General features: G+C 47.1%; 2 protein-coding genes across 2 annotated transcripts in view; one reads left to right on the top strand and one right to left on the bottom strand.

The window, feature by feature from the left end:
• Nucleotides 1–6,851, bottom strand: part of LOC141076789 (uncharacterized) — a 52,958-nt gene extending 46,107 nt beyond the window's left edge. Inside the window, exons 1-3 of the mRNA XM_073564098.1 lie at nt 6,630–6,851; nt 625–748; nt 444–541 (exon numbers count right to left, since the gene is read on the bottom strand). Coding sequence (XP_073420199.1) covers nt 444–541; nt 625–748; nt 6,630–6,851 — 444 coding nt within the window. The remainder of the gene's footprint in view (nt 1–443; nt 542–624; nt 749–6,629) is intronic.
• LOC141076815 (uncharacterized) overlaps nt 1–17,274 on the top strand; it is a 918,929-nt gene that overhangs the window by 881,991 nt on the left and 19,664 nt on the right. The window lies entirely within an intron of this gene.

The raw sequence follows: 17,274 nt of genomic DNA, 5'->3' as shown, positions 1-17,274 counted from the left end.
CCACAGCACCTCACACAGTATTATGGCAAGAGATGAGCGAATATTTCAATGTTCGGTTCAAGATCGCCGAATTTGCAATATTTGCCGATTTAATCGCAGAATATAGCGGAAAATGCACAGCACAAAAGCCGGTGTTTCCCAAGCTGTGTGGCAGTGTGGTAAACACCGATGTAGCGCTTCTGATTGGTGGTAAAATCATCCCTGCCGGTCACAGAGCCGTGGTTCCCACACTGTCAGAACACAGCATGACCGCTCAGCTGTGATCGGAAGTAAAAAGTTTATCTCCGGTCACTGGTGTCACCTCTAATCCTGCCATCTCCACCGTTCTCATTACACAAGTATAAAACATATAATACTGGTGGATAAAACAAGACTGAGCACAAGACCTTCACAGCCGTCTACACATCATAGGGGAGATCTCCTGACACCTTCTCTCCATCTACCTGATGATCCTGAGGAGCACTGGGATCTTCTTGGTTACAGTCCTGTGGAAGAAGAGGACGGGGACATCTTTCTGGTGTTGTCCTCTTACTGGATAGATCTGGAGGAAACACATACAGGGACTGAATTCATTCTCTACATACAGATAATTATAGGCCGTGTGTATTTAGCCCTGTCTATTACCTGGAGATGTGAAGGGCTGGGGAACCTCCATTATGACGTTCTTGTGCAGATCTCTGTGTCCTTCTAAATACTCCCACTCCTCCATGGAGAAATAGACAGCGACATCCTGACACCTTATAGGAACCTGACAAATACAATGATACCGTCATCCCCCGATCCCTTCATAGTGTTACTGTATAATGTCAGTCTGTCATTCCAAGGATGTCGTTCTAAGGATAACATCTGAAATATGCCTGAAAATGACTCCCTGCTATAGATGCTTCATTATTATTATTACTATGCTTCACTATTACTATCACTCTGACAATCGATCTGCTTCATCCACAGGTATGTGTTCTGGCTGCAATACCATCATCACCCATCTTTCCGAAATCCCAATCACCCCAATATCTGTCTGCTATCTATGGTATGTGTTCTGGCTGCAATACCATCATCACCCATCTTTCCTGAACCCCAATCACCCCTGTATCTGTCTGCTATCAATGGTATGTGTCCCGGCTGCAATACCATCATCACCCATCTTTCCGGAACCCCAATCACCCCTGTATCTGTCTGCTATCAATGGTATGTGTCCCGGGTGCAATACCATCATCACCCATCTTTCCGGAACCCCAATCACCCCTATATCTGTCTGCTATCAATGGTATGTGTTATGGCTGCAATACCATCATCACCCATCTTTCCTGAACCCCAATCATCCCTGTATCTGTCTGCTATCAATGGTATGTGTCCCGGCTGCAATACCATCATCACCCATCTTTCCTGAACCCCAATCACCCCTGTATCTGTCTGCTATCACTGGTATGTGTTCTGGCTGCAATACCATCATCACCCATCTTTCCTGAACCCCAATCACCCCAGTATCTGTCTGCTATCTATGGTATGTGTTCAGGCTGCAATACCATCATCACCCAGCTTTCCTGAACCCCAATCACCCCTGTATCTGTCTGCCATCACTGGTATATGTTATGGCTGCAATACTATCTCCCTTTGCATTTCCTCTTGTGACTTTAATTAATCGTCTCCTGTGTCTGCATCCAGTCTCCCTGCTGCTCCTCCCTTTCTGATCACACCTGGGCCCTTTCATGTGCTGTTAAGTTAGTATAAATTCAGACTTAGAGGTCTGTCTGACCTCGGTCTGTCATTGCAAGGATGTCTTCTAAGGATAACATCTGAAATGAGCCTGAAGTGACCAGAAGGTACGACTAACCGCTGCATTTACATGTTCTAAATTTCTTTTGCCTTCTAAATTACTCTCACCATGCTGACATACGCACTAACAGTTTTGGCTCCACTACTCACTCTCCATCGCTATCTGCAAACCCCAGCACCTGCTAACCAAATAATACTCTCTCCTTCCCTCTTGCCTCCCCACCTGACCTCCTCTGCTGACCTGCTCCTCGACCTCAGAGCTCTCCTAATAAAATACAAAACAAGCCACCAACCCTCCTTCTCCCATATGCTCTCCCTTTCTCTGCTTCTCCTCACTGCTGGTGACATATCTCCCAACCCTGGACCCCCACAGCCCATACCTCCCATCATTACCCCCTTCTATCGTTCCCAAACCAACACAAACACCAGAAATCTTTCCCACCTCAAATCCGTGCCCTTGACACCCACCACCCTGTTTCCACTCTTTGGATCACTCTGGAATGCCCGCTCCATCTGCAATAAACTCCATGTGATCCCCAACCTCTTTACCTCTCGCAATTTTTCCTTCCTTGGCCTCACCGAAACATGGCTGACACCCTCCGACACAGCCTCCCCTGCTGTGCTAGGTTACGGCGGCCTCCACTTCATCCATACTCCTCGCCCTGGCCACAGACATGGCGGAGGAGTGGGCCTTCTCCTTTCTTCCAACTGCACCTTCAACCCAATCCCACCTCTTCCCTGCCTTGTCCTCCCCTCTTTTGAAGTCCACTCTGTCCGCATCTACTCTCCCTCCAACCTCCAAGTGGCCGTCATATACCGACCTCCAGGCCCGACCACTGCCTTCATTGACCAATTCTCCACCTGGCTCCTTCACTTTCTCTCCGCTGACATTCCCACCATCATCATGGGTGACTTCAACATCCCCATTGACACCCAACATTCAGCAGCCTCCAAACTCCTGTCCCTTACTTCATCTTTTGGACTCACTCAGTGGTCCTCCTCAGCCACCCACACAGACGGACATGCATACATTAGACCTGGCCTTCACCCGCCTCTGCTCTCTTTCTAACTTCACCACCTCCCATCTCCTTCTATCTGACCACCATCTACTCACTTTCTCATCCCTATCCTCCTCACCTGTCACCGATGTCCAGAAGCATGCGCACCCCCGCAGAAACCTCACACATCTAGACACTCGCACACTCTCTGACTCTATTCTACCACTGTCCTCCATATCTTCACTCCACGACACTGACACTACCACTACTTTCTACAATGCCACTCTTGCATCAGCCATCAACTTGGTCGCCTGTTGTGATTTCGCTTTCTGGCCTGCTGTTGAGTACCCTAGGATCTGCGGTTTAGGCTGGTGAACTAAGACCTCAGGAGGCACCGCAGATCCTTGGGTACTCAAAAGCAGGCCAGAAAGCAAATTCACAACAGTTGTGGTCAGCCAGCCCCGGCGGGGGCTGTGCTGAATTTCCATCCTTATGCTACTGTTTGTGCCAGTTTGTATTTGTCCCTTATTAGATTGGCCTCTTTTTGCTCTGCTTTCAGAATATACCAGAGTGCTGATATAGTGGGCGAAGTTTAGTGACTTCAGTATTTTTCCATCAGACGTGTTGGGCATTTTTTGCAGGGTTTTTTGCGTGATTGCAGACAGTGTCTTTCCATTCCTGTCCTGTCTAGTTAGTGTGGGCCCCATCGTTTGCTCAGTCTATTTTCCTACCTGCATTTGTGTTTTCATCTTGTCTCACCGACAATATATGTTTGGGGGCTATCTATTCCTTTGGGGTCTGCTCTGGGGCAGTTTAGATTTCCCCTTTCTTGCTTTAGGCTTATTTAGTTCTCCGGCTGTGTCGAGGCGTCTAGGATCATCGTAGGTACGCTCCACGGCTACTGCTAGTTGTGTGGATAGCATCAGGGGTCTGCAATCCGCTTAGTTACCAACCTCTCTGGTTTTCTGTGGCTTAGCTTGGGCCTGCTCTCCTCCTCGGTGACCCAATCATAACAGTCGCCCCTGTCATGCATAACAGAGTGCGACGAATCAATAGACAACCCTGGCACAATAACACCACCAAAAAGCTTCGGCAAGCATCCAGAATTGCAGAACGGCGCAGGAAGAAAACACATTCCCAAGACGACTTCACTGCACTCAAACAAGCAACACTTGCATTCATATCGGCTCTCACCTCTGCTAAATAGGCCTACTTTACATCCCTTGTATCTTCCTTATCCCACAACCCCAAACAGTTGTTCAATACTTTTAACTCCCTCCTCCGCCCACCACTGCCCCCTCGACTTCCCTAATCTCTGCCGAGGAATTTGCCGCACCACAACCCCTTTGTATACCAGACCAATGCCCAAACCCCATAACCTCCCTATATAACATCACTGAAGGGGAGCTTGCTCATCTTCTCTCCAAATCACACCTCACCACTTGTGCACTTGACCCTATCCCATTCCACCTCCTCCCCAACATCACCACCACCCTTATCCCCTCCCTAACCCACCTCTTCAACCTATCACTATCTTTGGGTACCTTCCCTTCTGCTTTCAAGCATGCCACAATCACACCTATCATTAAAAAGCCAACCCTCGATCCAACAGCCACGTCCAGCTATTGCCCAATATCGTTGCTCCCATTCGCTTCTAAACTCCTGGAGCAGCATGTCCACACTGAATTTTCCACCCACCTCTCATCTAACTTGCTCTTTGACAATCTACAATCTGGCTTCTGCCCCCATCATTCTACTGAGACAGCCCTGACCAAAATTACCAATGACCTACTTACAGCCAAAGCTAACCCACAATACTCTATACTCCTCCTTCTAGACCTGTCCTCTGCTTTCGACACAGTTGACCACTGCCTCCTACTACAGATCCTCCTCTGCCCACCACTGCCCCCTCCAACCTCCCTCATCTCTTCGCGCACACTTCAAAACCAAGATAGACCAAACACGGCATGTCTTTATTGCTCAACCACCACAACCCCTTTGCACACAAGACCAATGCCCAAATCCCATAACCTCCCTATCTAACATCACTGAAGGGGAGCTTGCTCATCTTCTTTCCAAATCACACCTTACCACTTGTGCACTTGACCCTATGCCATCCCACCTCCTCCCCAACCTCACCACCACACTTATCCCATTCTTAACCCACCTCTTCAACCTATCACTAACTTCTGGTACCTTACCTTCTGCTTTCAAACATGCCACAATCACGCCTATCCTTAAAAAGCTAACCCTCGACCCAACAGCCATGTCCAGCTATCACCCAATATCGCGGCTCCCATTTGCTTCTAAACTCCTGGAGCAGCATATCCACGCTGAACTTTCCTCCCACCTCTCATCTAACTTGCTCTTTGACAACCTACAATCTGGTTTCCGCCCCCATCACTCCACTGAGACAGCCCTGACCAAAATTACTAACGACTTACTTACAGCCAAAGCTAACGGACAATACTCTATACTCCTCCTTCTAGACCTGTCCTCTGCTTTCAACACAGTTGACCACTGCCTCCTACTACAGATCCTCTCCTCCTTCGGCATCAAAGACCTCGCCCTATCCTGGATCTCCTCATACCTCTCCAACTGCACATTCAGCGTCTCCCACACTACCTCCTCATCCCACCCTCTCTCTGTTGGAGTCCCCCAAGGCTCTGTTCTAGGACCCCTACTCTTCTCAGTCTATACACTTGGCCTGGGGCAACTCAAAGTCCCACGGATTCCAGTACCACCTTTATGCCGATGATACTCAGATCTACCTCTCTGGCCAAGACGTCACCTCTCTGCTCTCCAGAATCCCAGAGTGTCTATCAGCCATATTCTCCGTCTTCTCCTCTCGCTTCCTCAAACTCAATGTGGACAAATCTGAACTAATCATCTTTCCCCCATCTCAAAGATCTTCCTTACCCGACCTTTCTATAACAATTGACATCACGCTTTCCCCCCTACCGGAGGTCCGCTGCCTCGGAGTAACCCTTGACTCTGCCCTGTTCTTCAAACCGCACATCCAAGCTCTCTCCACCTCCTGCCGCCTCTAGCTCAAAAATATTTCCAGAATCCATCCCTTCCTCAACCTGCTAAACTACTTGTGCATGCCCTCATCATCTCCCGCCTCGACTATTGCAGCATCCTTTTCTGTGGCTTCCCTGCTAACACCCTTGCACCTCTCCAGTCCATCCTTAACTCTGCCGCCTGACTAATTCATCTCTCTCCTCACTACTCCTCCGCTTCTCCCCTTTGCAAATGTCTTCACTGGCTCTCATTCACTCAGCGTATCAAATTCAAATTACTAATACTGACCTACAAGGCCATCTATAACCTGTCTCCTCCATATATCTCAGAACTAATCTCCCGATACCTTCACTCACGTAATCTCTGGTCCTCCCAAGACCTCCTTCTCTCCTCCACACTTATTCACTCCTCACCCAACCGCTTCCAAGACTTCTCCCGAATAGCCCCCATCCTCTGGAATTCCCTGCCTCAACACGTCCGGCTATCATTCACACTCGGATCCTTCAGACGGAACCTGAAAACCCACCTCTTCAAAAAAGCCTACTGCCTGCAATGATCCCGCTGCCTCCTCATCACTACTGGAGCTACCGCCTAACCATCACTGGAGCTACTGCAACCCCCTAACCTACTGTCTCCTTCCCCACCATCCTGTAGCATGTAAGCCCAAAAGGGAAGGGTCCTCTCTCCCCTCTGTATCAGTCTGTCATTGTTAGTTTGCTTACTGTAAGTGATATCTGTAATTTGTATATAACCCCCCTTCTCATGTACAGCACCATGGAATCAATGGTGCTCTATAAATAAATAATAATAATAATGTCCCAGCAATGTCACCTCTCCAATCAGCAGCTCAATCATCTTGTAGATGAGGTCTAGGTTCTTCTGGTGATTGATGTCCTCATGGATCAGTTGGTGAGGTGGAGGCCCCGTGATTGGGCTCAGGGGTCTTTCACATCCCTCAGACACAGGGTCCTGACAGTAATCACTAGAGGTCTTCTTCACCACTGTGTAATCCTGGTTATGGAGAGACACATTAATAAATCTAACTACAGACATTTCCAGAGTCCTCACCTCTCCAGTTCTGTCCATCTGTTATTCCCATAGATAAGAATGATGTAATGTGACGTCATAAGAATCTCTCACCTCTCCAGTGAGACGGAAGAGGATCTCTAGGGTGAGGTGTAATATCCTCTCCGCCATCTTGTCTCTGTCCATATCCATCCTTGATGGGTAAATCAGGAAAATTCTCTTCTGTAGAACATCTTCACTGAGAGGATCCGATATTGTAGAGACCTGAATGAGAAGAAGATCATCCGATGTAACATCATAAGAATCCTGTGTAATAATACAATTACTGGAGATAATAAGGGAAACATAGGAGGAGATTTATTATCTTACAGGGTTTAGTTTTCTCCCCTGACATCTACTAATAAAACCTATATATTTAGGCCACAGACAACAAGCAGTTTCCTCCTCGGAGTCGGCAGCTGAACACGTTCCTCATAGACTCATCTTCCATAACGCTAATTCTCGTCTCATTACCGGCACTGGAATCGGCATTAGCAATACTGCAGGAGATATTCATTACACGCGACATGAGAAATAACTCCTTCATGATGAGGACGACATCTTCATCTTCTACTGCGGCTCTAGAGACAGATTTGGCCAGAGTCGGTCACTGCCTCCATCCCCACCGGCCGTCTATATGAAGGTTTCCCGTCTTCCCCGCACTGGAATCTTCTATCCCGTTAGATCTCAGCTCTGAGTCACACACAGAAGTTTGAGGCTTTTAGAAAAGATTTTTAGTTTCCACAATCAACGCGGACAGAAATGATCTGATCCCAAAGTCTCCATGTACAGTGATTTATGGGGTTTATTTCTGGCCTTAGGCTTTCCTACATTACAAGAAAAACTCCAGAAAAAGCCGATATTAAAATGTTTCTCATGTGTATGGGGCCGTTAGTATTACACTGACAGGCAGTGATGATACACGGCACTACAGTAGTACAGGGCATCACCGGAGCCATCAGAGGCTTGTATGTTGTATGATCGCACTGATCAGAGGGGTTTAAAAAAGGCTTAAAGTGGAAAAAAAATCACAGTTTCAGCAACAAGAAATATCCGTCACTATATGGAAAGCAGAGTCACTGCACAATGGTACTTACGTCACGTCCATAACTACTTTATTATACTCTATTATCCTGTACACAGTGGAGTAGATAGAAATCACAGATCCCACAGCAATAGCTGGAATTGGACCCTCCAACGTAAAGAAAAAAAATCTATCTATCTATATACACTGTTCAAAAAAATAAAGGGAACACTTAAACAACAGAATATAACTCCAAGTAAATCAAACTTCTGTGAAATCAAACTGTCCACTTAGACCTGTTTCACACTTCAGTTTTTTGAAGTCAGTCAAAATCCGCCAGTTTTAGAAAAAACGGATCCGCCCATTTTTGGGGGATCCGTTTTCTTTCCCCCTTAGACTTGCATTAGCGGCGGATTTTGACTGACAGTCGCTCTCTCTCTCTCCTTTTTCAGACCGCGGTTCCTTTAAATTTCCTGCCCTTTGCAACCTCGGTGGATCCGTCCAAAAAACTGTCCGCTGACATCCGTTTGTTCCAAAACAGAAACGGATCCGTTTTTTTCATCTTTGGCGGATTTCAACTGATTACAAAAAACTGAAGTGTGAAAAAGGCCTTAGGAAGCAACACTGACTGACAATCAGTTTCACATGCTTTCGTGCAAATGGAATAGACAACAGATGGAAATTATTGGCAATTATCAAGACACCCTCAATAAAGGAGTGGTTCTGCAGGTGGGGACCACAGACCACATCTCAGTACCAATGCTTCTGGCTGATGTTTTCATCACTTTTGAATGTTGGTTGGGCTTTCATACTCGTGGTAGCATGAGACGGACTCTACAACCCACACAAGTGGCTCAGGTAGTGCAGCTCATGCAGGATGGCACATCAATGTGAGCTGTGGCAAGAAGGTTTGCTGTGTCTGTCAGCGTAGTGTCCAGAGGCTGGAGGCGCTACCAGGAGACAGGCCAGTACACCGGGAGATGTGGAGGGGGCCGTATGAGGGCAACAACCCAGCAGCAGGACCGCTACCTCCAACTTTGTGCAAGGAGGAACAGGAGGAGCACTGCCAGAGACCTGCAAAATGATCTTCAGCAGGCCACAAATGTGCATGTGTCTGCACAAACCATTAGAAACTGACTCCATGAGGATGGTCTGAGTGCCCGATGTCCACAGATGGGGGTTGTACTCACAGCCCAACACCGTACAGGACGCTTGGCATTTGCTACAGATCACCAGGATTGGCAAATTCTCCACTGGCGCCCTGTGCTCTTCACAGATGGAAGCAGGTTCACACTGAGCACATGTGACAGCCGTGACAGAGTCTGGAGACGCCGTGGAGAGCGATCTGCTGCCTGAAACATCCTTCAGCATGACCGGTTTGGCAGTGGTCAGTAATGGTGTGGGGTGGCATTTCTTTGGAGGCCACACGATGTTGGGCTGTGAGCACAACCCCCATGGAGACACAATTGTGCCTTTACCTGGAGATAAATTCCCAGTGGGGGCAATTTCCAAAATGCAATAACTTAAGTGGGGAATTCAGCTCTTTTCGCCCTTAAGGGATCTGTATATGGAGTCTACAAACTACAGTGGGGAAAATAAGGATTTGTTACGCTGCCAATTTTGGGGCTAAAGTCACATTTTTGTTTGGAAAAAAGTAAAATTGTCATTTGTTCCTTCCACATTGCTTAAATTCCTGTCACACTGTCCGAATTCAAATATTGTCCTGTCAGAAAGGAGAATACAGGGAGCAAAAGGGTTAATAGGACTCACAGGAGGAACCGGCCCAGAAAGCAGAAGGTCCAGGAGTGTCTGCCACATATATGACCGCTCTGTGCACAGGACCTGTGATGAGGTCACAGGAGGGGAGGAGTCAGGGGTCACATGATCAGGGGCCTCAGTGTGTGCAGGACTCAGTGTGCTGGAGCGCTCCCGATAATCAGCTGCGTGTGTAGCGCTGTGTGATAGTCACAGCACCTGCATGGAGGGCGACACATGCAGCTGATTATCGGGAGCGCTCCAGGGATCCGGGGTCCCGATGCAGCTATTCGGTAAGCGATATTAGTCAATAACAACTTCTCTGACGATATTCGCTCATCTCTAGTAATAACAGCTCAAAGAAATTCACCAAACTTTTCATTAAGTTTAATAACAAGACCCTATTAAATATTGAGCACCAGCGGGATGAAGCATTGACAGCGGCATGTAAAAGTGTGGGCGCCCCTGGTCAAAATGACCGTTATTGTGAGCAGCAGTAAGATGAAGATGAAATGATCTCTAAAAGGCCGAACCTCTAAGATGACACATGGCCTTTGTATTTTAGACAAAAATAATAATAAAATATATATATATATATATATAGACATTTATTACAATTTCATAATTGCAGAAAGGATAAAGGGCGATGCAAAACTTTGGGCACCTTTAGAGATTTGTGTACTGAGATAATTTTGACCAAGATTTCACACCTTAATTAGCTTGTTAGGGTTCTGGTGAGATCACATGGTGACCAGGAGCTACAGTCTGAGGAAAGGGTTAAAAAACCTTCACTAGACCCCTGTACGGCTGTTTAATGAGGCCCAGGCTTTATAGTGAAGGGACAGGAGTGAGGGCCTGTGCCCAGGAGCTACAGTCTGAGGAATGGGCTAAAAAGCCTTCACTAGACCCCTGTACAGCTGTATAATGAGGCCCAGGCTTTATAGTGAGGGGACAGGAGTGAGGGCCTGTGCCCAGGAGCTACAGTCTGAGGAAAGGGCTAAAAAGCCTTCACTAGACCACTGTACAGCTGTATAATGAGGCCCAGGCTTTATAGTGAGGGGACAGGAGTGAGGGCCTGTGCCCAGGAGCTACAGTCTGAGGAAAGGGCTAAAAAGCCTTCACTAGAACCCTGTACAGATGTATAATGAGGCCCAGGCTTTATAGTGAGGGGACAGGAGTGAGGGCCTGTGCCCAGGAGCTACAGTCTGAGGAAAGGGCTAAAAAGCCTTCACTAGACCCCTGTACAGCTGTATAATGAGGCCCAGGCTTTATAGTGAGGGGACAGGAGTGAGGGCCTGTGCCCAGGAGCTACAGTCTGAGGAAAGGGCTAAAAAGCCTTCACTAGACCGCTGTACAGCTGTATAATGAGGCCCAGGCTTTATAATGAAGGGACAGGAGTGAGGGCCTGTTCCCAGGAGCTACAGTCTGAGGAAAAGGCTAAAAAGCCTTCACTAGACCCCTGTACAGCTGTATAATGAGGCCCAGGCTTTATAGTGAAGGGACAGGAGTGAGGGCCTGTTCCCAGGAGCTACAGTCTGAGGAAAGGGCTAAAAAGCCTTCACTAGACCCCTGTACAGCTGTATAATGAGGCTCAGGCTTTATAGTGAAGGAACAGGAGTGAGGGCCTGTTCCCAGGAGCTACAGTCTGAGGAAAGGGCTAAAAAGCCTTCACTAGACCCCTGTACAGCTGTATAATGAGGCTCAGGCTTTATAGTGAAGGAACAGGAGTGAGGGCCTGTTCCCAGGAGCTACAGTCTGAGGAAAGGGCTAAAAAGCCTTCACTAGACCCCTGTACAGCTGTATAATGAGGCCCAGGCTTTATAGTGAAGGGACAGGAGTGAGGGCCTGTTCCCAGGAGCTACAGTCTGAGGAAAGGGCTAAAAAGCCTTCACTAGACCCCTGTGCAGCTGTATAATGAGGCCCAGGCTTTATAGTGAAGGGACAGGAGTGAGGGCCTGTTCCCAGGAGCTACAGTCTGAGGAAAGGGCTAAAAAGCCTTCACTAGACCCCTGTACAGCTGTATAATGAGGCCCAGGCTTTATAGTGAAGGGACAGGAGTGAGGGCCTGTGCCCAGGAGCTACAGTCTGAAGAAAGGGGTAAAAAGCCTTCACTAGAACCCTGTACAGCTGTATAATGAGGCCCAGGCTTTATAGTGAAGGGACAGGAGTGAGGGCCTGTTCCCAGGAGCTACAGTCTGAGGAAAGGGCTAAAAAGCCTTCACTAGACCCCTGTACAGCTGTATAATGAGGCCCAGGCTTTATAGTGAAGGGACAGGAGTGAGGGCCTGTTCCCAGAAGCTACAGTCTGAGGAAAGGGCTAAAAAGCCTTCACTAGACCCCTGTACAGCTGTATAATGAGGCCCAGGCTTTATAGTGAAGGGACTGGAGTGAGGGCCTGTGCCCAGGAGCTACAGTCTGAGGAAAGGGCTAAAAAGCCTTCACTAGACCCCTGTACAGCTGTATAATGAGGCCCAGGCTTTATAGTGAAGGGACAGGAGTGAGGGCCTGTTCCCAGGAGCTACAGTCTGAGTGTTAAGGGTTAATACTAAAATCAGAGTTGAAGTTTCATTTTATCCATTCAATGTAAGGTTTCGTTTCTCCGTTTTTGTTGTTGTAAGATAAATTTTTATAATTGGCATGGCCTGTCATGAAACCAGACTGTTTCCATCAGGTGCAAGATAAGGGGCTCGGGGGGGGGAGTGTATTGCTCTGAATATGCCATTATACTACTTTCTATTTGGATACGGACTTATATGTAGTTTCCGGTTTTCTTGCAATATTATTGGCTTATAAAGTGAATTGATGCTATTGGTACTTCAGAACCTTGCATAATTAAGCAAAAGATTATAAAAGATGTGACTAAAATAAAGGGGCTTAGTGATCTGCCTCGATCCTCCCGTACAGAGACCCCGTCTCCGTGTGGTCATTTGAGTTGCTAGCAACACTGGAATAATTTGGAAATCACTGGCTCAACCGTGAAGGGTTAATTTAACTCTCTCCTTATCAGCTTGGCGCGCAACGTGGGGCCCCTGAATAGGGACGCCTCTGCCCCCCCCGGAGAACAACAAGACAAAGGACCCTCAGAGCGGACACAGGTGCTGGAAAACTGGGACTGATCACCCCCCCCACGACCACGGTAAGTTGGCAGTTATACTGTTCAGACTGACCGTTGGTGTGGTTTTCCTGTGCTTGCTGCTGCAAAGAGGATCTGAGGTTTGTCCCCTGGTGGGGTGATTCATGGGTGGAATCATATAGAGGTGTAGTCCCGTTGGGGGCCCAGTGCTCGAACCGTACCTCATAATGGACGGACACCCCGGATTGACCAGTGATTGTGGCTCTCTTTATAGTCAAAATATCCTGAATTCCTGAATTCACTGTTAGTAATCAGGGTGGTCATGTGATCGAAGATGGGTAGGATACGTAACTCAGGTATATATAGTTATATATATATATATAACCAGAGGTGTCCGGAGGGAGAGTCTGAGATGCCCTCCTCCTTTCACTGAGTACCACGAATTTTGGGTAATCCCAGAGGGGGATTATTGACCCGGTGGAACAAACTGAGACGGCCGCTCCAGTATTGTGCACAATTGAAGTAAGGGTATTTAGCTGTAAATGAGAGAATCTGTGAAAGGAAAAGAAGAATTTTGTGGCTTGGCACATGTATAATATAAAATAAAATTGTGGTACCGTGTTAGCCAGAAAAATAGATGTAATTATTCAAGGTGTGATACCTTTATTGGCTAACCAGAGAAATTATATTTGCAAGCAAGCTTTCAGGGCTCAGGCGGCCCCTTCATCAGGCTAGATTACAAGTGAATCACTGAGAAAAGATGGCAACATTTAAATAGGAATTACAACAGGACATGAGATGATGCTAGCTATAGACATGCCAAGGAAATCAAATTAAGGTTTTTGTTACACATGCAGATGAGGACCAAGTGTTCTATTAGAGATCTGAAGACCTTCTTGTGGAGGTGTGAACTGTGTCCATGTAATGAGTCATGAACCCAGGTGTCAAATTCAGTCCTATTGTTAGCGATTGGAACATATTTAAAAATTTAAACTCACAAATCTTCCTTTCTCTGTCACTATTAAAAAAAAAAAAATGAAAAATGACCTTTCAATATTAGGACTTTTAGATCTGCCAAGCTGTGTCCAGGTCTAGAGAAGTGTATCCCTACAGGTGTGTCCAGCTCAGTCTTTATCGTATGTCTGTGCAGATTCATCCTTGTTTGTAGCTTTTGCTTAGTTTCCCCGATGTATGTCCCTGCATTGCACCTTGTACACTGTGTCATGTACACGACATTGAAGGATGGACATGAGAAAGAGTCCATGATCTTATAGTCCTGATTTGTGTTGGGTATGGGGACTTTATCTGTTGGTGATATGTGGGGGCAGGTCTTGCATTTCTTACTGTTACAGGGACTGTGCCTGTCTCTGAAGGTGATGTGAGGGTACTTCTGACAAGGATATTCCTTAGGTTGGGAAGCTGTTTGTAGGAGAGAAGTGGCAGTTCCGGGAATATTGCTTTCAGTCTGTGGTCTCTGTGGAATATGGGTTGGAGGTCTGCGATGTTTTTTTGAGTGATTATTATTATTATTATTTATTGCTATAGCGCCATTTATTCCATGGCGCTTTACATGTGAGGAGGGGTGTACATAATAAAAACAAGTACAATAATGTTAACAATACAAGTCATAACTGGTACAGGAGGAGAGAGGACCCTGCCCGCGAAGGCTCACAATCTACAAGGGATGGGTGAGAATACAGTAGGCGAGGGTAGAGCTGGTCGTGCAGCGGTTTGGTCGATCGGTGGTTACTGCAGGTTGTAGGCTTGTCGGAAGAGGTGGGTCTTCAGGCTCTTTTTGAAGGTTTCGATGGTAGGTGAGAGTCTGATTTGTTGTGGTAGAGAGTTCCAGAGTAGGGGTGATGCACGAGAGAAATCTTGTATGCGATTGTGGGAAGAGGAGATAAGAGGGGAGTAGAGAAGGAGATCTTGTGAGGATCGGAGGTTGCGTGCAGGAAAGTACCGGGAGACGAGGTCACAGACGTATGGAGGACTCAGGTTGTGGATGGCTTTGTATGTCATGGTTAGGGTTTTGAACTGGAGTCTTTGGGTAATGGGGAGCCAGTGAAGGGATTGACAGAGGGGAGAAGCTGGGGAATAGCAGGGGGACAGGTGGATTAGTCGGGCAGCAGAGTTTAGAATAGATTGGAGGGGTGCGAGAGTGTTTGAGGGGAGGCCACAGAGCAGGAGTTTGCAGTAGTCAAGGCGAGAGATGATGAAGGCATGGACTAGGGTTTTTGCAGATTCTTGGTTGAGGAATGAACGGATTCGTGAAATATTTTTGAGTTGAAGTCGGCAGGAAGTGGAAAGGGCTTGGATATGTGGTTTGAAGGAGAGATCAGCGTCAAGGATTACTCCGAGGCAGCGAGCTTGTGGGACTGGGGAGAGTGGGCAGCCATTTACTGTAATGGATAGGTTCGTTGGGGGGGTCACGTGAGATGGGGGAAAGATGATGAATTCTGTTTTGTCCATGTTAAGTTTCAGAAATCTAGCGGAGAAGAAGGATGTAATAGCAGTCAGACATTGAGGGATTCTGGTTAGTAGGGAGGTGATATCTGGTCCAGAGATGTAGATCTGTGTGTCATCAGCATAGAGGTGATACTGAAAGCCATGAGATTCTATGAGCTGTCCCAAGCCGAAGGTATAGATGGAGAAGAGCAGGGGTCCAAGGACTGAACCTTGTGGGACTCCGACGGATAGGGGGCGAGGTGAGGAGAGAGAGCAGAGGTCTCTGAGGTGAGGAGGTGGTGTGTGAGTGGGAGACGCTGAATGTCCGGTCTGTTAGGTATGATGAGATCCAGGATAGGGCCAAGTCTGTGATGCCAAGAGATGAGAGGGTCTGTAGTAATAGGGAATGGTCCACTGTGTCAAAGGCAGCCGACAGGTCCAGGAGGAGGAGGACAGAGTAGTGTCGCTTGCTCTTGGCGGTTAAGAGGTCATTGGTGACCTTAGTAATGGCAGTTTCAGTGGAGTGGTGTGACCGGAAGCCAGATTGTAAGCGGTCGAAGGAGCAAGAAGAGAGATGGGAGGACAGTTCAAGGTAGACGTGTTGTTCCAGTAGCTTGGAGGCATAGGGGAGAAGTGATATAGGGCGATAGCTGGATACAGAGGATGGGTCAAGAGAGGGCTTTTTGAGGATAGGCGTGATAGTAGTTGTAGTTTTCTATCCTCATTGTCTGAACAGATCTGAATGTACCTTAGAGCTTGACTGTAGGTTCTAGAAAATGGATTTGGGATTTTGAAGAGTTGAGGGTGAGTTTGATGTTTGGGTGGAACTTGTTGCACATGAATTGTGTGACGAAGGTGTTAGGAAGAACAGAGGAAGTGAATTCTGATTGTTTTTATTACTATGTGGAAAAAGGAAAATTGTCTAACACTGTGAAAAAGACAGAAAGTGTTGTGGTACAGGAGAGAATTGAGAATGTGATTAACGGAGACGACACTGAGATCGAGGTTAATGTGTCAGGGAAATAGTTAAAAGTGATGATTTGAAAAAAAAAAAAGAAAAAAAAAGCAAGCTAACAGCTGCAGCTGCTTCAGTACCCCCTCCCATCTTAGCCCACACCATATCCCCCTTTGCCCCCACCGCAGCTGCGAGTGCACAGCCAATCTCTTATCACTGGAGCACACAGCAAACTCTGCCCCCCCCCCTCAGACTTCAGCTACTGGGAATCCTGCTCCTCAGCCCCTCCCTGCTAATTCTGGCGATGCGCCAGACTCGAGCACTATCAGAGATTGTCATTCCCCTGCTGTTTTGATCGGAGTAGATGGTAGACCCAATTAATATACTTTTATAAACCCTATTTCTGTTGGACCCTTCCCCGAAGTTACTGCCCAGTTTGTAATCTCTCCCACATGCCCTGTAAATTTACTAGGGAGAGATTTATTATCGCAGTTCCGCTCCTGAATACAATTCCAAGATGATGGTCAGATGGTTTTTTTTTTGTTATATAATCCCTATGTAGATGAAGACAGTGAGAAAATCTGTATTTTGCATGCCCTTCCTACAGTTATGATGGCCCTGATAGGCCCAGATCCACCCCCAATATTGCCTGAGGATCAATGACTCACCCCATACCTCTCAGAGATACTATCTAAACTCCTGTCAAAAGGGCCAAATGATATAGGGAAAATGCCTGTAGAACCAGTAAAAGTGTTTCTCAAACCTGGTGCCTAATCCTCATACTTTTTTGTCCCAAATACCCCAGGATGCTGCTTGGTTTACAGTTATTGATCTTACCAATGCCTTCTTTAGCATTCCGTTATACCCAGACTGCCAGTTTCTATTTGTATTCACTTAACTGTCCATATTAACTGTCGTCCCTGCTATGTCACAAGGGGCCCAAAACAGTCCCAACCAGTTTGCAAAAAAAATATGAGCAGGTGTCTTTTGCCATTTCTGCCACTGTTAGCCTCCTTAAGTATCTGGCAGCACTGAACTGTCGGGTTTCGGCCTCGAGACTTCAGTTCTGCCTTGGTCAAGTGATATTCTTGGGTCACTGTCTCCTTCAGGGTGTCAGACACCTCGCAGAAGAAAGAATAATAGCTGTCAGCTCCCTTCC

Source organism: Dendrobates tinctorius, unplaced genomic scaffold (genome assembly GCF_039654945.1).
Source record: "Dendrobates tinctorius isolate UK_male_01 unplaced genomic scaffold, ASM3965494v1 ptg000430l, whole genome shotgun sequence".
NCBI classification, from domain to species: Eukaryota; Metazoa; Chordata; class Amphibia; order Anura; family Dendrobatidae; genus Dendrobates; species Dendrobates tinctorius.
The sequence above is the reverse complement of the archived record's forward strand: the minus strand, read 5'-3'. Positions and strand labels throughout refer to the sequence as shown.